The 25,231-nt window shown below is 57.7% G+C and overlaps 5 protein-coding genes across 8 annotated transcripts; 3 read left to right on the plus strand and 2 right to left on the minus strand.

Moving 5' to 3' along the window:
- Positions 1-409: 409 nt before the first annotated feature.
- znf318 (zinc finger protein 318) lies at positions 410-6,877 on the plus strand. Of its 2 annotated transcripts, none has more exons than XM_077729177.1 (13): positions 410-908; positions 1,125-1,228; positions 1,439-1,841; positions 1,943-2,216; positions 2,401-2,763; positions 2,840-2,919; positions 3,109-3,208; positions 3,293-3,546; positions 3,609-3,761; positions 3,857-3,941; positions 4,079-4,197; positions 4,312-4,677; positions 4,770-6,877. In XM_077729177.1, exons 1-13 carry the CDS (start codon positions 624-626, stop codon positions 6,573-6,575), a joined length of 4,392 nt encoding a protein of 1,463 aa, XP_077585303.1. In that variant the 5' UTR covers positions 410-623; the 3' UTR covers positions 6,576-6,877. The 2 variants fall into 2 exon arrangements, with proteins under 2 accessions (XP_077585303.1, XP_077585305.1); XM_077729179.1 differs by having other exon boundaries at positions 3,612-3,761.
- Positions 6,878-7,264: 387 nt separating this feature from the next.
- On the plus strand, positions 7,265-11,771 carry ppp2r5d (protein phosphatase 2, regulatory subunit B', delta). Its single transcript, XM_077729417.1, has 16 exons — positions 7,265-7,426; positions 8,014-8,076; positions 8,140-8,308; positions 8,388-8,587; positions 8,697-8,807; positions 8,887-8,979; positions 9,069-9,199; positions 9,283-9,342; positions 9,423-9,531; positions 9,651-9,875; positions 9,935-10,062; positions 10,189-10,290; positions 10,384-10,456; positions 10,529-10,576; positions 10,660-10,773; positions 10,948-11,771. Exons 1-16 carry the CDS (start codon positions 7,400-7,402, stop codon positions 11,086-11,088), a joined length of 1,794 nt encoding a protein of 597 aa, XP_077585543.1. The 5' UTR covers positions 7,265-7,399; the 3' UTR covers positions 11,089-11,771.
- A 169-nt stretch (positions 11,772-11,940) lies between these two features.
- On the minus strand, positions 11,941-13,655 carry mea1 (male-enhanced antigen 1). The gene is made up of 4 exons (XM_077729418.1): positions 13,433-13,655; positions 12,622-12,819; positions 12,341-12,446; positions 11,941-12,240 (listed from the first exon to the last, which is right to left on the minus strand). The coding sequence occupies exons 1-4, from the start codon at positions 13,538-13,540 to the stop codon at positions 12,098-12,100; spliced, it is 555 nt and encodes a 184-aa protein (XP_077585544.1). The 5' UTR covers positions 13,541-13,655; the 3' UTR covers positions 11,941-12,097.
- Positions 13,656-13,847: 192 nt separating this feature from the next.
- On the plus strand, positions 13,848-21,425 carry LOC144205207 (uncharacterized). Of its 3 annotated transcripts, none has more exons than XM_077729415.1 (28): positions 13,848-14,045; positions 14,677-14,770; positions 14,949-15,155; positions 15,311-15,449; positions 15,573-15,782; positions 15,853-16,062; positions 16,125-16,236; positions 16,431-16,502; positions 16,583-16,729; positions 16,826-17,006; positions 17,099-17,173; positions 17,252-17,356; positions 17,489-17,625; positions 17,684-17,792; positions 17,863-18,008; positions 18,100-18,238; positions 18,329-18,451; positions 18,615-18,645; positions 18,755-18,880; positions 19,082-19,182; positions 19,338-19,493; positions 19,566-19,733; positions 19,807-20,013; positions 20,311-20,355; positions 20,578-20,649; positions 20,730-20,841; positions 20,930-21,057; positions 21,177-21,425. In XM_077729415.1, exons 2-28 carry the CDS (start codon positions 14,678-14,680, stop codon positions 21,246-21,248), a joined length of 3,423 nt encoding a protein of 1,140 aa, XP_077585541.1. In that variant the 5' UTR covers positions 13,848-14,045; position 14,677; the 3' UTR covers positions 21,249-21,425. The 3 variants fall into 3 exon arrangements, with proteins under 3 accessions (XP_077585541.1, XP_077585540.1, XP_077585542.1); XM_077729414.1 differs by lacking the exon at positions 20,311-20,355 and adding an exon at positions 20,393-20,479; XM_077729416.1 differs by lacking the exon at positions 20,311-20,355 and having other exon boundaries at positions 13,850-14,045.
- Positions 21,426-24,248: 2,823 nt separating this feature from the next.
- LOC144204974 (uncharacterized) lies at positions 24,249-24,947 on the minus strand. Its single transcript, XM_077728975.1, has 3 exons — positions 24,776-24,947; positions 24,475-24,576; positions 24,249-24,376 (listed from the first exon to the last, which is right to left on the minus strand). Exons 1-3 carry the CDS (start codon positions 24,822-24,824, stop codon positions 24,291-24,293), a joined length of 237 nt encoding a protein of 78 aa, XP_077585101.1. The 5' UTR covers positions 24,825-24,947; the 3' UTR covers positions 24,249-24,290.
- Between the last annotated feature and the right edge of the window lie 284 nt (positions 24,948-25,231).

The raw sequence follows: 25,231 nt of genomic DNA on the forward strand, positions 1-25,231 counted from the left end.
TGCGTCACTACTGGTTGTTTGTGGGTGTTGCAATATATGATAAAAAGGCGTCATAGTACGATAAGAAAGTCATCTGAGTGATAATGAATGATGCCAAACTAGGTGAAAACACTACTAATATTACCGGTAAATAGCTGTTGAAAACAAAAGCCAGTCGTCTTAAAGCAGGAAAATGAAAATGAATACATCACTTCAGCTTAGTTTTTGCTATGATTTGATCTGAATGATTGTTTGTTTTCTATCATAAAGTAAATGGGAACAATGATTGGACGTGGAGATAAAATTGGAAAAATCCTATTGACCGCAAATAGTCATAGTATGTGTTGCGCAAATAGTCATAGTATGTGTTGCGTATACATCCTCCACAATGGAAGCAGCCACGCCAGAAGTTTCTCCGCCGTCCGCTGGGTGGCGGCGCCAGCGCCGTCTCCTCTCACTCCATTTGCCGTCGCGCCGTCGAAGAAGACGCAGACGAGCGCCAATGCACTAAAGTAGCATTTAGCATTAGCTGGGGCTCTTATTTACGTTGTTCTCTCGCTATTACCTCCGGCTCGAGACGCCCCCTCCAAGAGTGCGGAAGGACCGTAATCGGACCGGCCGTCCGTCAGCTGCAACGGCCAACTATGTTCCGCGGTCGGCCTCCGCCGCAAGCCTTTTACCGGTCGCCTTTCGAGGCCCACGGGTCGCCGCCACCGTCGTCGTCCACGACGACGACGACTATGAAGCCCTGCGCTCATCCTTACCCTTCGGCGGGCCACGGAGACGAGCGAAACCGCGACGACCAACCCCCCTACTACTCGGATTATCACCCCCGCGAACATGTCGACTACCGACGCTCCCCCCTGCATGGAGGCTTCTACCGGGGGGGCCCATACCGTCCCAGCGGCGGTGACGGTTCCCCGAGACAGGTCAGAAAGAACGCACGCTCGACACTACGAGCCAACACCAACACCCTTAAAAACAAATCCGAGTTTTGAGCATTTGTTTCGGTTTGAATTCTAGGAGGCGAATCACCTTTTGTATATCATTCCAAAAATGCCGAATGGAAAAGATGTTTTGGATGGAATGCTTTTAATGTCATTTTGCCCCCCAACATTGAGATGATGCGTTTGTCTTGTCCGCAGAGTTCGCCGCCGTCGCCGCCCCGTCACCGTCTTCCCATCGACCACAAACTGGTCATCACGGTGGGCAACGAGCTGACCGGCTCCGCGTCGCGTCATCACGACAGGTACGGTACCCACTGGTGTCGCTACCCGCACGGTCTTCGCTTGTCTCTTTTGAAAAAGTCTACGACGTCCGAAGCCGTCGGCGAGTGCGGCGACACAAAGCCCCGGCCGGCTCGCTCGCCAAAATGAGCGAGGTGAAGCCGACGCTGACTTTTGGAAACCTTTCCTCTTTGCCAATTCCACCGAGACGGCGCCTTTGTTTGTCCACGCAGAGAGCCCGGCGGAGTACGCGGCAAAAACCGGGCGAGGAGCAAAAGCCGCAGCTGTGCTCGTGGCAGCTCCGGCTCCAGATCCAGGTCCAGAGGTCGGGGCCGGACGCGCAGTCCCACCAGCAGCAGTAGTAGCAGCAGCAGCAGCAGCGCCAGTAGTAGCAGCAGCAGTAGCAGCAGTAGCGGGAGCAGGAGGAGGAAGAGGAGGCGGAGGAGCAAAAGCAGCACCAGCACCGGTGGCAGCAGCAGCAGCAGCAGCAGCAGCTCGGGGAGATCCGGACACGGCCGACGACGCAAGGCTTTTGCCGCGCAGGAAGTGCTTCGGCGGAGGAAGGAAACGGAAGGCCTCTCCTGCCTGCCCGTCAAGTCCATCCTCAAGAAAGCCCCCGGCCACCACCGGCACGGGGTGAGTTCCCCCCCCAAAAAAAACGGCCGCAACTCGGGCCTTCCGGAAAATGCCCGAACTCTCGAACTCTCTCCATTCCCGGCCCGTCCGGCCATCTTCAGAGTCGGGAGGCGGGCTTCTCCGAGGGGGCCGAGGAGCTGCTGCGGGCGGCCAAAGGGATGGAGCCGGCGGCTGCGGCGGCCGTCTTGAGCGCGCTGCGCGCCCACCCGCGGGCCTCGCTGCCGGCGGACCTGGACGCCGAGATCCGAGAGATCCTGGACCTGCTGGAGCGGCGTGCCCCCCCTCCGTCGCCGCCGCCGCCGGACCACGTGGACGACGAGGAGAAGTTCCTGTACGGGGACTCTGAAGAACCCGTCGCCGCCCCACCGCCCGGAGGTGGGTCTAGGAGTAGCTTTTGGGTCTCAAAATGGTCCCACTCGTCGGGAGGGACATTGAAGTTGATTTCCTTTATTTGCTGATAAGCAAAGTCCAGTACACAGTCACAGCTTCTTTTTTTATTCCCTAATAGTGGGACCGATCATGTGAGTCGGACGTGACTTGTAACAACGTGCATTTCTAGACGCAGGCGACGGGCGGGCGCCGGACGACTACGGCAAGCTGCAGAATCTTTTGAAGACGGTGGGCTCGGACCCGGGCGCCAGCGACATGGACAAAATGGCCGCCAGGACCATGGAACGCCTGGAGGGGAACAGGCCCGCCAAGCGCCGCCCGCGCTTCTCCTCGGAAAGCTCGGACGACGCCCGGCCCAGCCCGGGCGGGAGCGCAAAGGCCACGTTACCCGGAGAGCCGCCGACGGCGCCGGCCTACCCGCCGCCCGGTTACGGCCAGTACGGGAGCTACATTTCGTACCCGCCCACGTACCCGACAGAGTCTGGCGTTAAAGGCGAGTACTCGGAACCTCCCGTCTTCTACCTTTTATCCGGTAATATTTTGGGAGTGGGCCCTGTGGGCGTTTTTTCTTTCTCCTCCAAACGCCGAGCGTCTTTTTTGTGGTTCAGGCGGCGCCAAGTCTTGTCGGGTCGGCGGGACGACGCCATCCGTCTCGGTGAAGGACAACAAGGAGAGCCAGAAGCTGAAGGTCAGGGGCCGGTCGGTGCTTGGCCGCCGTGGCTTTTGGGACTGCCCATTCCCAATTTGCCTGGGTCTGTGAATGGAAAAAAAACCCCAAAAAATCTAATCGCAACGCAAACCGAGTGCAGTATTTGAGGCGTCTGGCATAGTTTCCAAAGGAAAAACGTCAATCGGTTTCCTCTCTGCCGGTCTTCAGGTCCTGGAAGAGCGCGAGAAGCTCAAGCGGGAACGAGAGCAACGCATGAAGAAGAAGGAGTACCTCATCAAGGAGTTGGAAAGGCTCCGCAAGCAGCAAGGTAGCGGGCGGGCGAGCCACGGAGGGAGGGAGGGAGGGAGGGAGAGAGAGACCACGGCATTTATTCTCCGCCCCCCCCCCCCAGGCGAGCTGCTGCGGAAGAAACGTCGGCAGAAGGACGGCCACAAAGACCCCCTCCTGCAGGAGATCGCCCTCCTGCAAGAGGACGTGATGAGCCAGATCTCGGCCCTGCGGAGGGAGCACGAGGCGGCCGAGGGGAAGAGGGCCGAGATCCAGCAGGTGGCGCTCCTCCTGGGGCTGGGGCCCACGGAGCCGCCCCCCCGGCCGTGCGCTGACAAGGGCGGCGGCGGCGGCGACAGCCCTCGGCGCCAACGGGAGGTACCCGCTCGGGGGCGGGCGCTGGGGCTTGAGGCTTTTCAATGCCACTTTTCTCTTTTAAGCAGGAGACGACGGGAGCGGCCCCGCCCCCTGCCCCGCCCCCCGAACCCTTGGAGTACTACGACGCGGGAAACCACTGGTGCCAAAATTGTAACGTCACCTCGGGCTCCGTGTTTGACTTCTTGAGCCACCTGCACAGCAAAAGCCATCGCAAGGTTTGCCTTTTCTCCTCCAAAGATATTTCACGGCAACAAAATGTCCGGCGCGTCCCATGTCGCTCACGCGGCGCCGTCCGTTTGTCCGTCCCCAGAGCGTGGACCCTCACCAGCGGCCCTGGGCCCGTTCCTCCGGCCAGACGCCCAGGGTGGAGGAGCGGGAGACCAAACCGGCCAAAGGTACCGGCGGACTGGGCTCCTTTTTTTTTTTAGTTTGCTGAAAATGGGAGCGTCTTCAAGTCTCTGCCCTTTTGCAATCCTTTCTCTCTCTCTCTTTCTTTTTCCTTTTTTTTTTTTGCCGCGGCCCGCCAACTCAGGCTGCGAGTTCCTGCTTCCCGTGCGAGGATTTTTCTGCCAGCTGTGCCACTCCTTTTTGGGAGACGCCGTCTGCGCGGAAGAGCACGTCACCGCCACCTCCCACAACCACAACTACGAGGTGAGACGCCGGGTTTCCGCTTTGGCGCTCATTCAGATGGCAAAACGTGGGAGCCGGTCGGCTCGGAAGCATTTGGGAATGGGCCCAACCTGAAAACACCGTTTCATTGCTCAGAAAAAAATGTACAAGGATCCGCTTTACGAAGAGAGGAGGAACCCGGACCGGCAGGCCGGGCAGGCCTCCGACGGGCCGGAGAAAAAACGCCGGCGGCCGTCGGACGAGAGCCAAAAGGAGGAGCGGGAGGACGGCGACGGGCGAGGTCCGCCTTCCAAAAGCTTGAAGGAAGAGCGGCAAAAGTCGCCCCTCCCCCACGGGGACGCCCGAGACAGACCGAAGAAGAGCCGCAAGTACCGCCAGAGCGAGGAGGAGCCAGAACAAGAGGACCAAGAGGAGCGGCGCCATGATGAGGAGGAGGAGGAGGAGCCTTTGAAACCGGCTGGAGAAGGACGCCACCACGGTGGGCGTCGGCGACGCTCAGAGGTGGGTCAGACGGCGCCGAACCTCCCTTCCTTCCTTCCTTCTTCCCCCTCTTGACCGAGCCACTAACGTGAAACCTTTTGTGCCGCCCGCAGGAACGGGAGCGCCGCCACAAGTCGGACAAGCGCGAGCCGGAAGAAGGCGCGGGTCGGGACGTGGCGCGGGCCGACGCCAAGCCCCACGAGCCGCCCAAGATCCTGTGCGGTCCCAGCCCCGCCATGCGAGCCAAGCTCCTCCGGCAGAGCCAGGACGCCTCCGGGCTGCCGGCTGCCAATCTGGCCAAATTCCCCTGGAGTAAGCGGGAGAGTGGGCCGGCCAAAGAAGCCACCAAAGCGGCCGCCCACTTTATCAAGGAGGACCAAGAAGCGGCCGTCTCCGCCTCCCCCGTCTCCGCCTCCGGGGATGACCACGTCGACGACTCCTTGGCCAAGTCCAAGGCCTTCGCCAAAGAGATTGCGCACAAGCTGGCGGCCAACCAGTCCAGCTTTGCGCTCCCCGCCGCCGTGGCCGGGCAAGCTCGGGCGCCGTGGAGAAGCGCGGCGCCCGTCCCGGCCCCCTCCCCCCGGGCGCCCACGCCGCCCGTTTTGGATCCCGTCGAGAAGGACCATCCTCAGACGGCGGCTTCCGCACGGCCGGACCATTGTGCCCAGGCGGCCTCTCGGACTGGCGTAGCCGATCCGGGTGTGTCCGTCCTCGGAACGGGTCCCGGCGGGCCTAGTGGCGCCACCCTTCGACCGGGTCACACTCTGTCCGCTCCCCATCCGGCCACGGCGAGTCCGGCCACGGCGAGTCCGGCCACGGCGAGTCCGGCTTTGCCGAGGCCGGCTTTGCCCAGTCCCGGCCGAGAAGTCGCCAAAGCGGCCCCACCCGCATCCAGTGCGACCACCGGCGCACCGAGGGCGCCCGTCCCGTCGGCGGCGGCGGCGACGACGACGGACTACGGCGCGGCACGGTCTCTGGACCCGGCTCCCGGAGCCTCCCGGCCCGAGCGCTCAGCGGGGGACACGGAAGCAGACACGGAAGCGGACGTGGCGGCTCCGGGCGTGCCCGAGAGCGAGCAGACCCCTTCGGTGTTCGTCAAGCCTCCGCCGCCGTTCAGCCCGTCGGAGGGAGGCCCCAAGTCGGACAGACCCAAAAGTAACCTGGCTGCGGCCAAAGCCCAGGACCTCTTTGGCATTTTCTACAATTCCAAAAATAAGCCCGGACCCATGTCCCTGCCGAGGTCCACCGCGGCCCACGGCGCCAAGCTGACAAGTCCGCCCGCGTCGCAACCTGTGAAAGCCCAAACGGATCCCGGTCCACCGCCGGGGCCGGGACCTTCCGACCTAGCGCCCGCGTCGGATCCCGGGGCGGCCCCACCCGCCGAAGCGTCTCCGCAGACGGATCCCGCGCAGGCCCGGAATCGCCTCCCTTCCGACGGATCCCGCGAGCCGGAGGCCGGCCGGGCCACCGACGCCTCCGACGCATCTCTGGAGGCGGAAGCCGGGGGAGGAGCATTATTGCGGGATTGGCAAGCTTCCGTGGCAGAAGTGGAAAAACCCCCGGCGGAACCCGAGTTCCACCTTCAGATCGAATCGGTGTGGTCCATCCAGAGCGATCCCGGACACGTGCTTGAGGGGGCGCCGCTCCACAGCGTGTCCGTGGAGAGTCCCGGCCGGGAACGTCCGGAGAGCGCGCCGCTGTCGCCGCCGCCGACGGCGACAGCGGCCGAGGTCAAATTGCGGGAAAGCGGGCCTCGCCACCACGGCGCAATCTGGGAAAGGCCTCCGGCGGCCGAGCCCGATCCCGGTCCCAGGACCCGGGGTAAGACCGTCAACAAGAGACCCCCTCCCGTCTTCCGCCCCGTGCGACAAACCCGATCGCAGACCAGGTGGCCTCGCGAGCCCAACCAGTCCCAGTAGGAGGACTCCCGGATTTGAGGGTTAAAAGCGGACGCTTTGTCTTTAAGAGATCTCGCCGCCAAGGAGCAGTTTTATCTTCTCTGTTATACAGGGAAAGCTTGGATGTCGAAGGAGACCCAAAAAGTCATTTCGTGGTTAGGTTTTTTTCCATTTTTTTCTCAGATTTTACTGCCTGAACATTTGCAAGGTGACGTAAGGCTCATTTTGTCCCCGATACATTTGCTGAGATAAGAGTCAAAGCAGTCCATGGAAGTTGTTTCTTTCCCCTCTGCCTGTTTGATTAAATCTTACTTTGAGACAAACTCCGTCTTGTGTTATTTTCTCTCTTAGGCCCTGGCCCAGGGACCTTTTTTAAGCAGGGCTGTGCAAACGAAACGGGTGAGAAAGAAGGGCCACTCGCACAAGAAGCTCCAAGCTCGGTTGTATTTGTTGTCAACGCCAGATGGGTGAGCATGCTCAAAATGGGACAAATCCATGAAGGAAACTTACAATGGCAGGATATTTTCCTTTTGAAATTGACCCCCCCAAAAAAAATCATGAAAAAAATGATGAAATGGTTGTGATCTGCTTTTGATACAAATGCCCCGGGTTATTTTGGTGCTGTGACAGGTGTAGACAAAGAATGACTATTTGGAACAACAAAAGTGTTCCGGGGTTCCACGGGTTGCTGGGCGGATGCGAAAGTCGACGTCGTCGACGAAGACGATGGCGGCGGTGGCAGCGGCGGCAGCCAATGAGGCGAACGTACCCGGAAGCAACGCCTGATCTTGACGTCATCGCAACGCCCGTCTCGGACAGCCCGCAAAACGAAGGAGCGAGCAAGAATGCCCAACAAAATCAAGAAAGACAAGGTGAGCCTCGTCGCCCGTCGAAGCGCCACTTTTCACGCCTGACATGGGCGTCATCGGAAGCCGAGGTTAACTGCCAGGCGCCGCGCCTAGCCTAGCCTGCTATCCCAAGCTAAGCTAACCACTAATCGACCAGGAGAGAGAGAGAGAAAAATGATGGCAAAAGCAAGGGGTGACGCGAGACTGCCCGCCCATCCCTCCCTGCTCCTTGGCCATTTGTCATTCAATTGAAAGAAACGCGGCACGCTAAATCGTTCAAATTGGTGCGCGCGTGACGTCAAGCCACGCTGTTGCCATGACGACGTCAATCAAGAGCCAGTCTCGCTGCCGGACGGACGCGGGAGCTAACTTAACAGTCTCGCTAGTTAGCCAGCTAACTAGCTAGTGCCAGTCTAGCAGCGAGACCAGGAGTGTCAGCCCCTGAATTGAATCCCAACACATTGTCTAAAATGTGGAGGGGAGAGACGCAGATGCCAACGTCTGGACCGCATACGCTGACCGACCCCTGAGCTGGACTGACGTCAACTTGTTTTTTCGCCTCTCGTCGTTGTCCTTGTTGTTGTTAATGTTGTCCATGTGCACGTGGACAGGAAAGCGGCAAAAGTGGCAAAGGCGGCGCCCCCAAGGACGTTTCCACGGACGACAGCGGCGAGGTAAGTGACCCTGGGAATGGGCGGAGCGGGGCAAAGTGGCCTCTATTTGACACGCGCCTCCAGAACGCCGGCCGGCGTCCCGGCGGGCAGGGAAGCGCGCCGCCGCCCACTCAGCTGCACAAGATCAAATACTGCGCCGGTCCTCAAGTGGTCAAGAAGGAACGCCGTCACAGCTCGTCACGCTTTGGCGTCAGCGGCGACCGAGAGCTCAGCAAACTCCCCGCCCTCAAAGGTGAGGAGGGCGTGACGAGCCGGGTGGTCCGACTGGTCCGGAGCGCACCCCCACGACGCCCCCCTCCCCCCACTCCCAGACGCGGCGGTCGAGGATCGCGAGGAGCTCTTTGTGCAGAAGCTGCGGCAGTGCTGCGTCCTCTTTGACTTTGTCAGCGACCCGCTCAGCGACCTCAAGTTCAAAGAGGTGAAGAGGGCCGGACTCCACGAGATGGTGGACTACATCACGCACGACGCCGAGGCGCTGACCGAGGCCGTGTACCCCGAGGCGGTCGGCATGGTGGGTGGGCGTGCCCTATTTCCCGGCTTTGCCGGTGGCCATTTTGGCTGTGCGCCGCTGCCTGGGCGAGCTTTGCCTCTTTGCGCTCCACCCCGCTGTCCTCCTCCAGTTTTCCGTCAACTTGTTCCGGACGTTGCCGCCTTCCTCCAATCCCACCGGAGCCGAGTTCGACCCCGAAGAGGACGAGCCCACCCTGGAGGCCGCCTGGCCTCACTTGCAGGTGCGCCCGGGGGCCGGCCGGCCGGACGGCTCCGGCTTTGGCCCCGCCCACCGGGCTCACCCTCCGCATCTTCCTTCAGCTGGTTTACGAGTTCTTCCTGCGCTTCTTGGAGTCTCCGGACTTTCAGGCCAACGTGGCCAAAAAATACATGGACCAAAGCTTCGTCTTGTCGGTACGCGCGGGCGGGCGGGCGGGCGGGTGGTCGGGGCCCTTTTTGGGAGAAAGCCCCTCCGACAATTCTTCTCTTTCCTTCCGATTCAGCTCCTGGAGCTGCTGGACAGCGAGGATCCGCGCGAGAGAGACTTCCTGAAGACCATCCTGCACCGGATCTACGGGAAATTCCTGGGACTGCGGGCGTACATCCGCCGGCAGATCAACAACATCTTCTACAGGTACGGGCGTGGTGGAGGGCCGGGGCGGGGCGGGGCGGGGCGGGGAAGCCAGCGAGCGCCTTGACGGAGCGCCGCTCCCTCAGGTTCATTTACGAGACGGAACATCACAACGGAATCGCCGAGCTGCTGGAGATCCTGGGAAGGTGAGCCCCAAAGCCTCCCGTTTCCCCGCCGGACGGCTTTCTGGCCCTTTTGACCGGCGTGGGGCTTTGCGCTCCGCTAGCATCATCAACGGCTTTGCTCTTCCGCTGAAAGAAGAACACAAAATGTTCCTGATCCGAGTCCTGCTGCCGCTTCACAAAGTCAAGTCGCTCAGCGTCTACCACCCGCAGGTGAGTGGCGGACGGGAGGGGGGGGGAGGCGGCCGGCGGACAGGAGGGAGGCGACGGCGGCCGGCTTCCCGGAGGCCCTCCCTCTTCCCGTCCCTTTTCCCCAACTGAACGCCTGGCAGCTGGCGTACTGCGTGGTCCAGTTCCTGGAGAAGGACAGCGGTCTGACGGAAGCGGTGATCGTGGGCCTGCTGAAGTTCTGGCCCAAGACCCACAGCCCCAAGGAGGTGATGTTCCTCAACGAGCTGGAGGAGATCCTGGACGTCATCGAGCCGGCGGAGTTTGCCAAAGTTCACCGGCCGCTCTTTCGCCAGCTGGCCAAGTGCGTGTCCAGCACTCACTTTCAGGTAAGGCTGTAGCCATGGTGGAAGGGCACTCTCCCACTGACCATCTCCCACCGGCACAGGTGGCCGAACGCGCTCTGTACTACTGGAACAACGAGTACATCATGAGTTTGATCAGCGACAACGCGGCCAGCATCCTGCCGCTGATGTTTCCCGCTCTCTACAAGAACTCCAAGAGCCACTGGAACAAGTAAGGCCGTCCAATCAAAGAAAGACACTCGGTGCTAGATTTCTTGTATATTGCTGTCGGTGTCCCCCCCCCCAAATCAACCCGTTTTAAAAGTGACTTGATTTGATTGATTTGTTGCGACCTCAGGACCATCCACGGCCTCATTTACAACGCTCTCAAACTCTTCATGGAGATGAACCAGAAACTTTTTGACGACTGCACCCAACAGTACAAGAGTGACAAACACAAGTGAGTGGCCCCCTGCGGCGCCCCCCCCTTTGGCGCCCCCTTTGGCGCCATCCCAGAGTCCGCCTTTGAATTGGCCCCCTTCCTTCCCGCTAGAGAAAAACACCGAGTCAAGGAGCGAGAAGAAACCTGGGGCAAGCTGGAAGACCTGGCCAGACAAAATCCACAGGTAATCCACAGCTGCCGGAGGGACTGCGCCACTTTGGGGTGACGGGGCGGGGTGTCTTTGCTTTCCCTAAAGAGCCACAGGCTCCTCCCCTCGCCACCCGGCCTCGGCGCTCGGGAAGCGGTCAGTGGCTTTATTTTTTGGGGAGGGAAAATGACTCGTCATCCAGTCCCTCCATTTTATTTCTTTTTTGATCTGCCGCGTAGTCGTGCGGCGCGCCGGCGGGGACGACGACAACGGCACCTACGGCGGACGTTGACGTTCCCACGCTGGAGGACATTCAGCTGTTGAAAAAGACGGTGGCCAGCCAAGTGCTCCTGGTAAGTAGCCGGCCGCTTTTCTGGACTGTCAATTGGACAAGCGACAAGCAGACACGTCCGCTCAAATGGAGACATTTGCGTCTCTTCCCCGGCCAATTGCTAGTCCAGAAAAGGCGCCAGGGAAGCCGCGCGTCAATAAAGGACGCCCCCCCGCCGTGTTTGCACTCTCCGCAGGTGTCCAAGGACTCTTTGGCGGACGCCAAGGCCAGCCGCAGGAAGTCGGAGCTCCCGCAGGACGTTTTCACCATCAAAGCGTTGGAGGCGCACAAGAGGGCGGAGCATTTCCTCACGGCCAACCAGGAGGCCCTCAGCTAACCGGGCGCCAGATCTCAACTCGCCGATGGAAAGTTGACTCTGGATCGCACAGCAATACGGTTGCCATGGAAACGCGCACGCACACACACACAGACAGACAGACACACCGTCGTCCCGCCCCTCGCCGTCTGTTGACTTTTTTTCTTTCCCCACCCGTAGGTGACGTGCGATTACGCGTCCGCCCGCGGCCTCGCCCGCGGCCTCGCCCGCGGCCTCGCCGGCCCTCCCTCCGAGGCCGTTGCCAAAATATCGGCAGAGTCGTCGAGAACCTTGAAACGTTAGCTCCTGAAAGGGCGGGCGACGCACACGAGGATTGCAGGTGCGCTTAAGCCACGCAGTAGTAGCCGTAGTAGCGGCAGCGCTAACACTAGAGCGCCCCGGGGGACGGAAAAAAGACAAATAGGACCGTGGCAAATAGTCATTAGATTAAAGGCAGAAAGTCAGGCGCCGTCGTGTTACCAGGGGAGGAAAAAAAAAAAAAAAGGCGTGCGAGTATTACCAATTTGAAGCTCAATGTCATGACTTTTTCTTACTCCTCAAAATATGACGAGGCGCGACATTATTCTTGTTGTGAAAAGTCCTCACCTGTGTCAAAATGCAAAAGACCAGAAAAGCCAATGGATGGAATGTAAACAATAAAGTCACAATATACGTATACGTATGCTACATGACCAACCAACCAAGTCACTCTTTTATGCCTCCTTATTTTCACCCAAACCATCTCAATCTAGGTGATCGTCTTAAAGGGGGGGGGGAGAAAAAAAAACTTTATTTGACACAGTTGTTCTTTTTTTGGAAAAAGACTAAAAGACATTTTTTGCAGGAAAAAAATGTCTTTGTAAAAACAACAAAGAGAGAAAAAAAAAGGAAATTGGTACACATGATCTATTGAGAGAAAAATCACCCCACCGTGTTGGCTTATTTAAAGTCAAAGTGTGCAAATAGGGTCCCAATATAAAAGAATATATTCAAGGGGAAGAAAAAGAAAGGCCGCCACGTTAAAGTGGTTTCAGTCGGCGTGGCCGCGGGCCCGCAAGGTGCGCCGGACCAGCTCGCGCCACTGCTCGTCCGAGATCTCTTGGGCCCACGCCGGCACGCCCGGCGTGGGCAGCGCCACCGCCGCCATGGTCTGCTTCACCAGCTCCACGTGGGCTGAAGCCAGGAAGAAATACAGAGAAGAAGAAAAAGGCCAGTCATCTCCCTTCCGTCACGGAAAGCGGGCCCCGTCGTCCGTCGCCGGCTAACAACTGACCGGCATCCATGGGGATGGAGGCGCGGCTCCTCTCGGCCTCCGCCTCCTCGCCGTCTTCCTCCTCGCCGTCTTGGGGCGGGGCCTCGGGCAGGTGCAGACCCATCACCTGCGGCGGCAAAACGCGGCGCTTGACGCGGGAAGGCGGCGCTTGACGCGGGAAGGCGGCGCTTGACGCGGGAAGGCGGCGCTTGACGCGGGAAGGCGGCGCTTGACGCGGGAAGGCGGCGCTTGACGCGGGAAGGCGGCGCTTGCTCTGGGCCACGGCGCGCAAAACCGCTCACCTCCATCCTGTGCTGGAGAGCGCCGTGCGCCCCGTCGTCGGCGTCCTGACTCAGAGGCTGGTACGAGTAGCCCGCCCCATCGTCCTCTTGCTCGTCCTCGCCGCCGCTCCACGCCGGCCCTCCGTCGCGGGGGCTCTTGTCGTCGTCCTCGCAAGGCGGGAAAACTCGCTCGGGTCCCATGGCGGGCGAGGACCACCGCTAGGGGCAACGCACAAACAAAAAAGACAACGGCACCGTGACCTTGGCTAGATATTGAACGCGGAGGAGGTCAGAAATTTCACTTGTCTTAATCTTAAATGATACCAAGCGTCCGCCATGAAAAAATAAAGCGGTGGGGACTTGATTTGAATGACAACGCTTTGGCTTTAACGGGAGAGTCGCCCCCAGCAACATGGCCGCCCCGAGGCCATCTTTGTAGGGGTCGGTCACGAAAGCTCAGTTGAACTCATAGACTTGCAATGCAATTCACTTAAACTCGGAGGATTGAAGCCCAGTCAATGCTTAACTTTCAGCGCCATTGACAATGCAAGTCCCCGGGGGGTGGGAGGGGGTTGGTTGAGTCAATGAACTGATTACGTGGTAAATATACATAACTCCCAAAAAAAGGCGCGGGAAATATCGACACTTGTATGTATCTATAAACGAGCCAGACGTGTACACACGCCTCGCATCCTTCCAGTGGTCTTGACTTGCTAGTTCGCTAGCAAAACAAGACGCTGGTCGCAGCCAACGCGAAATGCGTTAAGGGAGACATAAAACTCGGTCGCAAAAACCACAAAGCGTCAAAAGTCAACGAATCGCGTGAACTGACCGGTTGGACCGAATTCAGTGGCGTTTGTTGGCGTAGAACTGTTGTTGTTTTGGACGTGAGCGAGGTGGCGATTCCGCCTACGTCATCGATGCGCGTCGTCGTTGTCATGCTCGTGACGAAACTGCAACGTTGAAGTCATGTGTTGAAGTCATGTGTTTAAGTCATTTATGTCACGTCAACGTTTTTTGTCGCAAATGGGTGAAAATATTTTTATTTTAAATATAAATAATGAAGTGTTATTGGTGACGGGCGCAGAGAGAGTGAGAGTGTGTGTGTGTGTGTGTGTGTGAGAGAGAGAGAGAGAGAGAGAGAGAGAGAGAGAGAGAGAGAGAGAGAGAGAGAGAGAGAGAGAGAGAGAGAGAGCTGTCAAGATTCAGCTATTGTCCACTAGACGTCAGTAATGTAAAACAAATACCGTATTGGACATAGAGGAAGAAAATGTGCTGCGATTGGCTGATTTGAAACTAGTCCCATTCACATCCGTTTTTTTCATTGTTGTCACATTCCAAGTTCCAACGCCTTCGTGACTTGTGAGTGTTCGGACTACCTTTTAGGCTTTTCATTTTCCTTTCTTCATTTGAAGCCCCTGTAATGTGTAGAAAGGAGCTGGCAGGTAAGCGCCAAAGTCGCTCGGTGACATTTTACGATGCCATTGTTCTGCTTTTGTGAGTGTTTTTAAGTCCCGCAAATGACTGGTGTCGACAAGTGTTGCTTTGCTGATGAGCCTTTTCAAATCCAATCCAATCAAAAGGCTTTATTGTCATCATACACAGCTGCGTCTAACGAAATTGGTGGTGCTACTCCAAGCTTTTCAAAGTGTGTTTTCTCAGCGAAAAGACAACAACAAAGACATAGTAGTATAAAAAGTCACATCCAGGCTAGCTGAATTCTAAAATATTTGGCGTCCTCGGACCATGTTTTTATAATCTTGACTTGTGACAGGCAGAGATGTTCTGATCCAGCTCGGTGAGGGAGGGGGTGTGGCTCGAGAAGCATGTTTGATACTTTGATACTGTTTGCCCTTTACTGACTCTCTAGTCTTTTGTTATTTGAACGATGGCTCTCCACCGTGGCCGCCCATGTCTTTCCATTCTTGTAATGTGTCCATGTTGTCCCATGTCTTTCCATTCTTGTAATGTGTCCATGTTGTCCCCATGTCTTTCCATTCTTGTAATGTGTCCATGTTGTCCCATGTCTTTCCATTCTTGTAATGTGTCCATGTCTTTCCATTCCTGTTGTGACAGGATGACAGAATGTTGTCAGCTTGACTCGGACGTGATGGATGACGTCAGCGACCTGTCCGCCGAGGACAGCACGGGCCAATCTCCAAACTTTCTGGTAAGGACTTTTCCTTAGTTGCATTTGGCTTTCTTTTGGATCAGACAAAAGCAAACAAAGCACACTTTTCGGGAATAAGCCCCTCCATGAACTCGGTGGCCTCCGTCAACCGTGGCCAAAGAGATCACTCTTATCATTCTGACCCGTAGACCCGTTTTGATTTTATTTTTAATTTTAGGGGCAGAACGGTGAAGAACACGTGAAAGTCTACCTCCGCATCCGACCGGCGACGGCGGGCGAGTGGCCTCCGGCTGCCGGGTGCGCTCCCCGGCGGGAGCGCTTGTGGGTGGAGCCTCCCGACACGGTCGCCATCCGATCGGCGTGGGCCAACCCGGCTTCCGAGAAAGGCACGGCGCACGCCGTTCGCCGCTTCCACTTCTCGCGGGTGTGTTTCCAAATGGCGCGGCGGGAGGGCGGGCGGGCGCTTACTTTGGACCGGGAAGGGCCAATCAAGTCCGGATGGCGTCATTTGGGACATCGGCCTCGCTCTATTCTTCGGCCGAAAAAGTGGCGCCGTTCAACCACATTGTTCCCGGGCAGGTCTACGGTCCGGACACCGGCCAGAGGGAGTTGTTCCGAGGGACGGTCAAGGAACTGGTGGGACACCTTCTCGCCGGAGGGAATTCCCTGGTCTTCACGTACGGCGTGACCAACGCGGGCAAGACCTTCACCTTTTTGGGTGGGTCTCCTCTCCGGCCAGGCGGGGTGGCGCCTCGAGCGGCCGCCCCTGACGCGTACGACCGCCCCTGACGCGTACGACCGCCTCGAACGGCCGCCCCTGACGCGTACGACCGCCCATCAGGGACGGCCGAAGACGCCGGCGTCCTGCCCAGGTCGTTGGACCTCATCTTCTCCAGCTTGGGGGAGAAGGTCTCGGAGCGCCCGGCCTTTGCGCCCCACCGCTGCCGAGAGGTGGTGGTCCTGAGCCAGGAGCGGCGAGCCCGGGACGCCGCCTTCAAGGAAAACCTGCTGAGACGACTGAAAGACGGAAGCCACGGAGACGGGACTCCGGGTGAGTTTTTTTTTTTTTTTTTTTCTGTCTCCCCGAGGGTGCCCGAGCGCAACGTCTCTCCTTGGTTCAGACTCGGGGTGGCTGCCGCGGGAGAAGGACGAGAAGGAGGAGCCACTGAGCCTGGGAGTGGAAGCCCGCGCCCACTTCTCCGTCTGGCTCTCCTTCTGCGAGATCTACAACGAGAGCATCCACGACCTCCTGGAGGCGGCGCCCGCCGGCGCGGGCCGGAGGACCGCCCTGCGTTTGTCTCAGGACGCCCGGGGCGACGCCTTTGTTAAAGGTGGGGATGTCGTCGTCCTCGTCGTCCTTGTCCTCGCCTAACCGCCTTCCGGTCCCGGGCAGACCTCCGCTGGGTGCAGGTGGACGACGTGGAGCAGGCCTTGGCCGTGGTCAAGCTCGGCAAGAGGAATCAAAGTTTCTCCTCCACGGGGGTCAACCGGCTCTCCAGCAGAAGGTTTCCATCTCCAACACGCCGACTTGTTTTCATGGGAGAGGGTGGGCTTCGATATCCGTCGAAATAATGTGGCCGTCCGATAGCTGGCCACGCTATCCGTTTTCTTAGGGATAAGGCTCATCTTTTAGCGCAGAAATGTACCATCGCCTGTTTTCTTTTGTCAATCTCGTAAGAAATGCCCTTGAATTTGACAGTCACAGCATCTTCTCCATTCGCATCGTGAGGACGGAGGACGGGCGGGATGGACCAGAGGCCACCGTCAGCGAGTAGGTGGCCCGCCAAAGCCCCGCCTAGCTACGTGGGCGGCGCTAACTGCCACCGATGGCGTGTCTCGGTCGGGTTGCAGGTTGCGCCTGTGCGACCTGGCCGGCTCGGAACGCTGCGACAAGACGGGGAACGGAGGCCAACGTCTGAAGGAGGCGGGAAACATCAACGCCTCGCTGCTCATCCTGGGAAAGTGCATGGGCGCGCTCCGCCACAACCGCCACGCCAAGTGAGTGGCGGCGCCGGCAAGGACTTGAGGCTCATCCGTCCAGTGAAAAGTTTTCATCTGACATTCCACGTTGACCTCTTCCTCCAATTTTGTCAGGGCTCCGCCCAAGCACGTGCCTTTCCGCGAGAGCAAGCTGACCCGTTACCTGCAGAGCTACTTGAGTGGCGGCGGCGGCGACGGCGACCACCAAGTCCGCATGCTGGTCAACGTCAGCCGCTGCGCCTCCGCCATAGACGAGACGCTCCGCGTGCTCAAGTTTGCCGCCTTGGCGCAGAAGGTGGTTGGCCCGCTCCCCTCGGGCGTATCTGGCCCGCCGTCGTGATTTACTCCTTTTTGCGCCACATTTTGGACTCCGTCCGTGCTCTCCAGGTGCTGCTGGTGCCCGGCGAGGACCGCGAAGGGGAAGCCGGCAAGACTGCGGCCCAATGGGAGAGCCAAGCCGAGGTGGGAGGGCGTGGTCCTAATGGCCCGACGTGTCCTCTTTTCGGGCCGTTTTGAAAAAAAGGACGACGTGCTCCTCAGGACCGGCGGGAAGAGAGTACGTGGACGGAGGACGCGTCCCAAAGCCAAGACGACTTTCAGGAGCAATTTCAACACGCGGTGGAATGTGGTGAAATGACACGGCAGGTTTGTCCATCACATTTTTGGGAAAACCGCTTTTCGAATTTTTGTCTTGACCCGGCGGCATTTTTGGGAGGAGAAAAAAAAAGAAAGAAAACTAAACAAATTTCAATGCCGGTGGTATTCCCTCCGGAGCAGCAGGCGGGGCTGGTGACGCGCCTGCGCCTGGAACTCGAGAAGGAGCGCGCCGACAAGGCCTCGGCGGAAGCTCGCCTCCGGGAGGACCTCGGCGCAGAATTCAGCGCGTTGGTGGCCAAGATGCAGGACGACTTTACGTGAGTTGCCTCCGCCGCCGAGACGGGTCGCCGCTTGACCGACGGCGCTTGGCCTCAGCGAGCGGCTGGCCAGAGAGAGGGAGCTCGTGGAGGAGCGAGCCGAGCGACGTCTGGAAATCTTCAAGATGCTGACTGGCAAGATGGCCGCCTGCGCCCAAGACCACCGAGTAAGCGCCTTTTCTCAATAGCCCCAAGCTTGTTTGTACGGGGATATTAGGAACACTTTGAATTTTGCAGCCGGACTCCAGCCGGGACACGGGACGGCGGGACTCCAGCCAGGACTCCGGCCAGGAGGCGGGACGACGGGAAGCGACGGCCTCCGCGCTCCGAGCCGTCCAGCGGAAGGACGGCGAGCCGGAGGAGAGAGCCCTCCGGATCGCCCGGTAGCTCATCTCCGCCCGAGCGCTTCCGTCCGTGGTGGACGGGGCGACGCGGAAAATGACCGCGACGTGTCGCCCGGCCAACCTTTTCCAGACTGGAGGAGCTCGGCAAAGAGGACCGGGACAAAGTCCGGAGTCTGACTCGGGACTTGGAGCGGAAGGAGGAGCTCGTCGGCGAGCTCCGAGAGAAGATGGCCGATTACAAGAAGCAGATGCAGCGGGTCCAGGCCCAGGTAGGTCCAAAAAAAAAAAAAAAAAAAAAAAGGTACAAGTGGGTCCCGGCCACGTCCTCCGACTCAACCGCCGGCCGGCCGCGCCCCCAGATCTCCGGCACCCGAGAAGAAAGCCAGCTCCTGAGACGCAAAATGTCCCACGGCGAGAAGCTGATGACCGAGCTCCGGGCCGAGCTGGTCGCCAAAGAGCGGATCATCCGGCAACTGGGGACGGTGGGTCTTGATGGATGGGCCTTGATGGGGCTTTCTTAATAGATGTTTTTATTATTTACAATTCCACGCCCCCGTTGTCACCACTGCTGGAACAAAGTGTCGAGAAAAAAGATTCTTGGTTCTATTGCGTTCCCCTCTGGTGACTGACCTTCTCCTCCCTCAGGATCAGGCGGCGGCGGCGGAGAGGGATGGAGGTGAGAGGCCGCGCCCCGGGGCCGCGCCCCGGGGCCGCGCCCCGGGGCCGCGCCCCCCGGCCACGCCTCCTCCTTCCCGCTTCCATCCTTCCCCATCGCTCACCCCCAGAACTGGAGGCTCAACGGCGCCTGGCGGACGACATGCGCGCCACGCTCCTGGAGCAGGAGGAGACGCAGGAGCAGATGGAGAGCGCCTTGGAGGAGAAGCTCCGCCTCATCCAGGAACTCCGCCTCGGTAAGGCCCGACCCGGCAAAATACCACAAATTTGTTGTTGTTGTTGTCACTACTTTGAGGAAGTATTGGAGTAGGTCCCACCAGAAAATAGCCTTAGTTAGCGCTGGATTTAAGCCGGCCAAAAAAAAAAAGAATACTCCAAAAGTATGTGTACTATTTGAACATTTTAGCATCCATTCTAGCATTTTTGTTCCTGTCCAGAGTTGGAGCGAGCCAAGGAGACTCCCACGCGACCGCAGGGCGGAGACCACGTGACGCCGACCCCAGCGGACCACGCCCCTCTCGCTCCGGAGAGTCGAAAGGTCAGTCCACGGTTCATTCTGACAATGGGTCTCAAAAATCGAAATACCCCCAAAAATACGGCAAAAATATCTGACGAGGCAAGTCAGTCAGCGTGGCAGCGCGGAGCTCCATTTTCTCCCCCCAAAACAAAAAAAAAATCCCTTCTGCCGGTCAGCCGTCGGAGGAAAAACACCAGGCGGAGCGGCTCAAGTGGCGGCAAGACAAGATGTCTTTGATCGCTCAGCTCAAAGAGGCGGAGCAACGACGCAACCAGGAAGTGAAAAAGTTTGCCCGGGACCGGGAGGGATACCTGGCCCGCCAGGCCGGGCTGGTGAGCGGACCCCGACCGGACCGGCGACCGGTGACGGCAAACGTCCGTCAATCCCCCGAATCCCCCTCTCAGGAGGCGGAGCTGGTGGACAAGGATCAGAAGATGGAGAGCTGGAGGAAGGAGAGAGACGGCCTGCTGGCCGACCTGGAAGTGCAGATAAAGAAGCTCCTGGCCAGCCTCGCCCAAAAGGAGCAGCTGATCCAGCAGCTGGCCGGCGAGCGCGCCTCGTCGCCACCGGAGGTCAGTGTGGAGTCGGCCGGCCTCTTTTCCCCGCCTTCCGGGTCTTCCGCTGCAACCGGCGCCGTACTTTCAGGGTTCTTCGGGCGGACCTTCGCTGCTGGAGTCGTCGCAGATCTCCACGGAGAACGGGCGAGCCAGCCGCTTTCCCCAGCCCCAGTTGGAGATCTCCTTCAGCCCGCTGCGGCCCGACCGGCTGGCGCTGCGACCGCGGGGCCACGCCGAGGCCGTCACCGTCAAGATGGCGCCCTGCGGCCGTAAGAGGAAAAGCGCCGGCGACAAGGTGAGAGCGGGAAAGCCTTTTTTCCAAGGCGCGTGCTCCCGCCGCCCGCCCAAAACTAATCCCGGGATGTACGTACGTGTTGGATATGATATACCAATTGGTCATAGCGCTAATGTTTTTTTTTGTTACACTATTGGTTGGAGGAGCGGCCCCAAAATGGCCATTTATGATCAGAAAAATACTGTGTTCAATTTAGCAAAGGTGGTTTGAAGCGGAAGTGCCCTTAGCCAAGCGTCCGTCCGCTTCAATTGAATGGGAGTTAAAGAGCTCTCTGGCTTTTCTTTCCCCCCTTTCAAGCGTCCCATTTTTCCACGCTGCAAACGTCCCGCCCATCCACGTCAGGTAGTATTTTATTTGTTCCACTTCCCCCTCATTTCAGCGCATCCGGACTCCATTTCAGCCGCCTGGCGATCACAGCCATCCATCCGTCATCATTCCCGACCAATTCCTTATTTCCGGCTCAAATGTAAAAGTTGAATCCGCGCGGGCCACGGCGGACTGGCCGAGCGTCCCGGCGGATCGGACGTCTGCGGCCGACGCCTGAGCGGCCGATTCTTTTGCCAGGATGAAGTGGAGAAGGAGAACGAGCGAAATCGCCGAGCGGAGACCACGCCCACCCGGCGCCAAGAGCGGGAGGTGAGCCGGACGGATTGCTTTTGCGGCCGTCCCGAGTCGGAACGGCGCCGAACCTTTGACCCCTTTTTGCTTCCGTCCAGCCGCGCCCAACCGCGACGACGACCGCCACGGCGCGCTCTCCGGGCAAAGGAGGGACGCTGCGGAAGATCGGAGACTTCCTGCAGAGTTCTCCCACGCTCATCGGCTCCACAGGTGGGCTTCTCCCCCTGGACTGTCGGTCGTTCGGCGTCCGTCTTTTGTCCGCCGCCGCCGCTTCCCACGTAATCTCTTCTGGCCGCAGCCAAGAAGATGATGAGCCTGGTGAGCAGCGGCGTGGACGCCAGCGCCTCCTCGGAGAGCAGGCAAAAGCGCAAGCGCAAGTTGGCGCCCGCCGACATCTCCTCTCCCATGGACGTGCCCCCCCACCCGGTACCTCCCTCCTTTCCGGAAGCCCCGCGGGCCAAAGTGCAACGTGGAGCCGGCGGAGTTCCTTTGTGGTTTATGTGTGGGTGAGCCCGACTGACGCCTGGACGCGCTTGTGGTTGCAGATGCTGGAGAACGCCAAGCTAGATCGCAAGAGACGCAACCCACGCCACTTTTTCCAGGAGGTGCAATATTAAGGTGGATCAACCCTTTTCTATCCCCCCCCAAAAAAGACCTTTTTATTTGAAATGGAGACGACTGTGTGTCCACAAATGGCCTATTTGACGGTCTAGACTCCCCGGATTTTGCCATGCAAGCAAATCCCCCCCGGTTGGGAATCTCTTTTTCCCCTTAAATAAAAACAACCATGTGTAGCCAAGATTTTTCAATAATCACCAAGTAAAGTGTGGCCGTTTCATGGCGTAGAGCAGGGGTGTCAAACTCGGGTCACTTGGCGGCCCGCAGCATTAACCATGTCAATGCCATTTCATGTGGACTGGACCATTTTACATCTGATATCTACATTTTTTATTTTCGAAATTGAATTAAAAGAACTGGATCAAAAGTCCCAAATAGTCCATTTTTATAGCTCTAAAACAATGTTTACTTGAGCTTTTTTCTTCCCCTCACTCGTGGAAATTGTCTTTGAATCATCAGCACAAACATAGCTGTTGAATGGACGGGGGTTGGCCCGCTTTGGATGCTCTTTCCTTCCAAGCATCCGGCACCGACCGACTTGAAGGGTCGCTCGGGGGTTGGGCTGCCAGACAAGCAGCTGATGCCAATCCACTGATTGGACTCGCAGGTCACTTAGTATTGAAGAAAGTTTCCTCTTTGTGGAAGCCTACACTTTGTGGAATCATTTGAAATGAAAGCCTAGTCTTATGGGATGCCACACCTTTCTATCAAATTAAAAGGCTTTTTGTCATCATACACGGTGGCGTATAACGAGATGGGTAAAATATCATTCGACAAAGGTGCTCTTAAATGAGTCAAGATGGTCAAAAGTTGGCGCTTTGATGTCCCACGTTTGAAATAGGTCCAAAAAAAGTCTTGAATTGGCACTTGACAGTTTATACCAGGCAGGGGTGACTTTGCAAAGGTGACAGGCACAAACATAGGCGAAAAAGTTGAATGAATGGGGGTTGGGCCACGGTGGGTGTGGAGGGGGGAGCAGCTTTTGGTTCAAGGCATCCCTCACCGACCGAGCTGACCAACTTTGCACCAACGGGGGTTGGGCTGCAAGACAAGCAGCTGATGCCAATCCACTGATTGCACTCGCAGGACACTTAGTATTGAGGAAAGCTTTTCTCTTTATGAAAAGCTACATTTTGTGGAATCCTTTGAAATGAAAGCCTACTATTATGGGGTGTTATGTCTTTATATCAAATCCAAAAGCCTTTATTGTCATCATACACAGCTGCATAGATCAAAATGTGTGAAATATTCAATAAAGGTTCTCTTAAATGAGTCAAAATGGTTAAAAGTGTGCACTTTGATGGCCCACGTTTGAAATAGGTAAAAAAAGGAAGTCTCGAATTGGTTTTTGACAGTGTATACCAGGCAGGGTTGGCTTGGCAAAGGTGAAAAAGGCACATACATAGGTGAAAAAGTTGAAAGGACGGGGGTTGGGCCGCTTTGGGTGAGGTGGGAGGGAGACGCTTTTGGCTCTAGCCGTCCACTGACCGAGCTGAGCAACTTGAATCAGCGGGGGTTGGGCTGCAACAAGCAGCTGATCTCAATCCACTGATTGCACTCGCAGGACACTCAGTATTGTAGAAAGCTTCCCTCTTTAGAAGTTGAAACCAAAGCACTCACTTTTGGCCCTTTTTATTATGTTTTTGCTTAGCCTTGTTAACTAAATGCCTTGTCTTATGGGATGCTACATCTTCTTCTTTCATATGTCCAATGCTTCAATTTCTTTGGGGTGTCCCCTTTCTTCAATGGTCAAAAGGTATGCAATTTGAAGGCCCATGTTTGAAATAGGTCCAAAAAAGCTTGGAACTGGCTCCAACACAGACAAAATTGAATCTGTGGGGGTTGGGCAGCTGTGGGAGGGGAGGGGGGAACTTTTGGTTCGAGTCATCCCGGCCGGACTGGCCGACCGAGCTGAACAAACTTGAAGGAGCGGGGGTTGGGCTGCAAGACAAGCAGCTGATGCCAATCCACTGATTGCACTCGCAGGTCACTTAGTATTGCAGACAGTTTTCCTCTATAGGAAAAGTTACATTTTGTGGAATCGTTTGAAATGAAAGCCTACTCTTACGGGATGCTAGGCTTTTATATCAAATCCAAAACCTTTATTGTCGTCTGGCACTGCTGTGTCTATAAGGAAATGTGTGAAATATCATTCATCAGGACGCTCTCAAACGAGTGAAAATGGTCAAAAAATGGACGGTGAAAATGGTGTGCACTTTGATGGCCCACATTTCAACCAGGTAAAAAAGTCTTCAATTGGCTCTTGACAGTTTATAACTGGGCACATACATAGGTGGAAAAAGTTGAATGGTGGACGGGGGTTGGGCCAACGTGGGAGAGGAGGGAGGGATGGGGGAGCTTTTGGTTGGAGACATCCCGCAGCGACCGAGCTGACCAACTTTGAAGGAGCGGGGGTTGGGCTGCGACAAGCAGCTGATGCCAATCCACTGATTGCACTCGCCGGACACTTAGTATTGCGGAAAGCTTTCCTCTCTATGCAAACCAACATTTTGTGGAATCGTTTGAAATGAAAGCCTAGTCCTATGGGATGTTATGTCTTTATATCAAATCCAAAAGCCTTTATTGTCATCAGACACACCTGCTTGCTTATATAACCAAATGGCTGAAATATCATTCTTCAAAACAACCTCATGTCTTGGTCCCCTGGCTTTCTGGCATCTCCAAATTGTTCTCGTAACTAGGGATCATTATTTGCCGGAACGGACGGACGGACGGGAGAAAAGGCCGCCGCCGCCACCCGCGGCTTTTGACGAGGATGACTACGACACGGAAGAAGGCGGGGAGGTTGCCCATCTGACTTTGGAGCACGCCGCTCATCGGCCGTGGCAGGAATTTGAGCGATAGGCGGAGCCGTGGGTCTCGTCGTCCCGCCCACCTCAAGCCTACGCCCCTAACCCGATGCCGTGGACGAGTCCGGATCTACGACCCCCCCCCCCCCCCCACCACCCCCAAAAGACGAGGAAAGGAGGAGGCAGACGGCGGGTGAGAGGCGCCACGTTTATTGACCCGCAGGCGGTGGCTCAGTTGTTGCAGAGGTCGGTGGCGCAGCAGCGCGTCCCGGGCCGCGAGCAATTCTCCTCGGCGATGCAGCCTTTCTCACCGTTTTCTGTCAAAGGAAGGAGGCCGCAGTCAGGCAGGTTGCCCGTGGGCCGTCCGAGGTCGAGGGGCCCGGCGGCCCCGGGCTCCCGGCGAACGCCCGCCCACCTCGGGTGTAGCAGGCCTGCCGTTGGCGGCTGGTGTCGCACGTCAAGATCATGTCGCGCACCATCAGGTGGTCTTCGCCGTGACAGCGGATGGAGTCGGCCGCTGAAGCACAGACAAGGCGTACTGGCTAGATTTGGGGAGCACAAAGCCGTCGGGGGCAACCAAACAAATCCCACGATAACCCACCCGCTCCGCCGTTGCCCGAGCGACGTGTACGTTCACAACGTTATTATTGGGAAAGTGCGAAAAAGGCGCCGGCGATCGGCCATCCACGGGCGGCCGGGCGGGCGGGCGGGCCAACCTGAGCAGACGGGCAAGAGGAGCAGCAGCAGGAGCAGGAAGATCTTCATGGCCGTCGACGTGCAGTAAAAGCAGCTGACCTTCACCCAATAAACGGGCCCCCTTATTTATGGGCCCCGGTCCACGTGCACCCTAACCCGCTGGACAAAGTGTCTCAGCCGGTGGTTTGTTGAACCTTTGAGCGTGTTAATCATTAGGAAGAGCACCCTCCCCCCTCCAAAAAAAAAACAAGTGCACCCACCCGGCCCGATTTTTAAAGCGACAAAGAGGGTTTAAGTTAGGATGAACCTTAACCCGTATACTATTGGGAAAAAGAAAGGCTTTGCCTGACGTGACACGCTACCTCCAGAAAGCGGCAGCATTCCGCTCTCTCCTGTGTGCGAGTCTACCGTGACCAGGGAGCAAGAGAAGAAGAAAGGCGGATGTTGGAACACGCCCCGCCCCCTCCTCCTTCTCC

Source organism: Stigmatopora nigra, chromosome 12 (assembly GCF_051989575.1).
Source record: "Stigmatopora nigra isolate UIUO_SnigA chromosome 12, RoL_Snig_1.1, whole genome shotgun sequence".
NCBI lineage: Eukaryota > Metazoa > Chordata > Actinopteri > Syngnathiformes > Syngnathidae > Stigmatopora > Stigmatopora nigra.

Bases quoted from the DNA above. Each gene is read 5' to 3' on its own strand.
- znf318 (XM_077729177.1), top strand. From the start codon at position 624: ATGTTCCGCGGTCGGCCTCCGCCGCAAGCCTTTTACCGGTCGCCTTTC. The intron at 3,762-3,856 runs GTTTGCCTTTTC...GTCCGTCCCCAG, and splicing joins ACAGCAAAAGCCATCGCAAG to AGCGTGGACCCTCACCAGCG. The intron at 4,678-4,769 runs GTGGGTCAGACG...TGCCGCCCGCAG, and splicing joins GGCGTCGGCGACGCTCAGAG to GAACGGGAGCGCCGCCACAA.
- ppp2r5d (XM_077729417.1), top strand. From the start codon at position 7,400: ATGCCCAACAAAATCAAGAAAGACAAG. The intron at 9,343-9,422 runs GTGAGCCCCAAA...GCGCTCCGCTAG, and splicing joins CTGCTGGAGATCCTGGGAAG to CATCATCAACGGCTTTGCTC. The intron at 9,532-9,650 runs GTGAGTGGCGGA...AACGCCTGGCAG, and splicing joins TCAGCGTCTACCACCCGCAG to CTGGCGTACTGCGTGGTCCA.
- mea1 (XM_077729418.1), bottom strand. From the start codon at position 13,540: ATGACAACGACGACGCGCATCGATGACGTAGGCGGAATCGCCACCTCG. The intron at 12,820-13,432 runs GTCAGTTCACGC...CGTTGCCCCTAG, and splicing joins CACTGAATTCGGTCCAACCG to CGGTGGTCCTCGCCCGCCAT. The intron at 12,447-12,621 runs GTGAGCGGTTTT...TTGCCGCCGCAG, and splicing joins CTCTCCAGCACAGGATGGAG to GTGATGGGTCTGCACCTGCC.
- LOC144205207 (XM_077729414.1), top strand. From the start codon at position 14,678: ATGACAGAATGTTGTCAGCTTGACTCGGACGTGATGGATGACGTCAGC. The intron at 15,450-15,572 runs GTGGGTCTCCTC...ACCGCCCATCAG, and splicing joins CAAGACCTTCACCTTTTTGG to GGACGGCCGAAGACGCCGGC. The intron at 18,881-19,081 runs GTAAGGCCCGAC...GTTCCTGTCCAG, and splicing joins CATCCAGGAACTCCGCCTCG to AGTTGGAGCGAGCCAAGGAG.
- LOC144204974 (XM_077728975.1), bottom strand. From the start codon at position 24,824: ATGAAGATCTTCCTGCTCCTGCTGCTGCTCCTCTTGCCCGTCTGCTCA. The intron at 24,577-24,775 runs GTTGGCCCGCCC...TCTGTGCTTCAG, and splicing joins CCTCTTGCCCGTCTGCTCAG to CGGCCGACTCCATCCGCTGT. The intron at 24,377-24,474 runs GTGGGCGGGCGT...TTCCTTTGACAG, and splicing joins GCAGGCCTGCTACACCCGAG to AAAACGGTGAGAAAGGCTGC.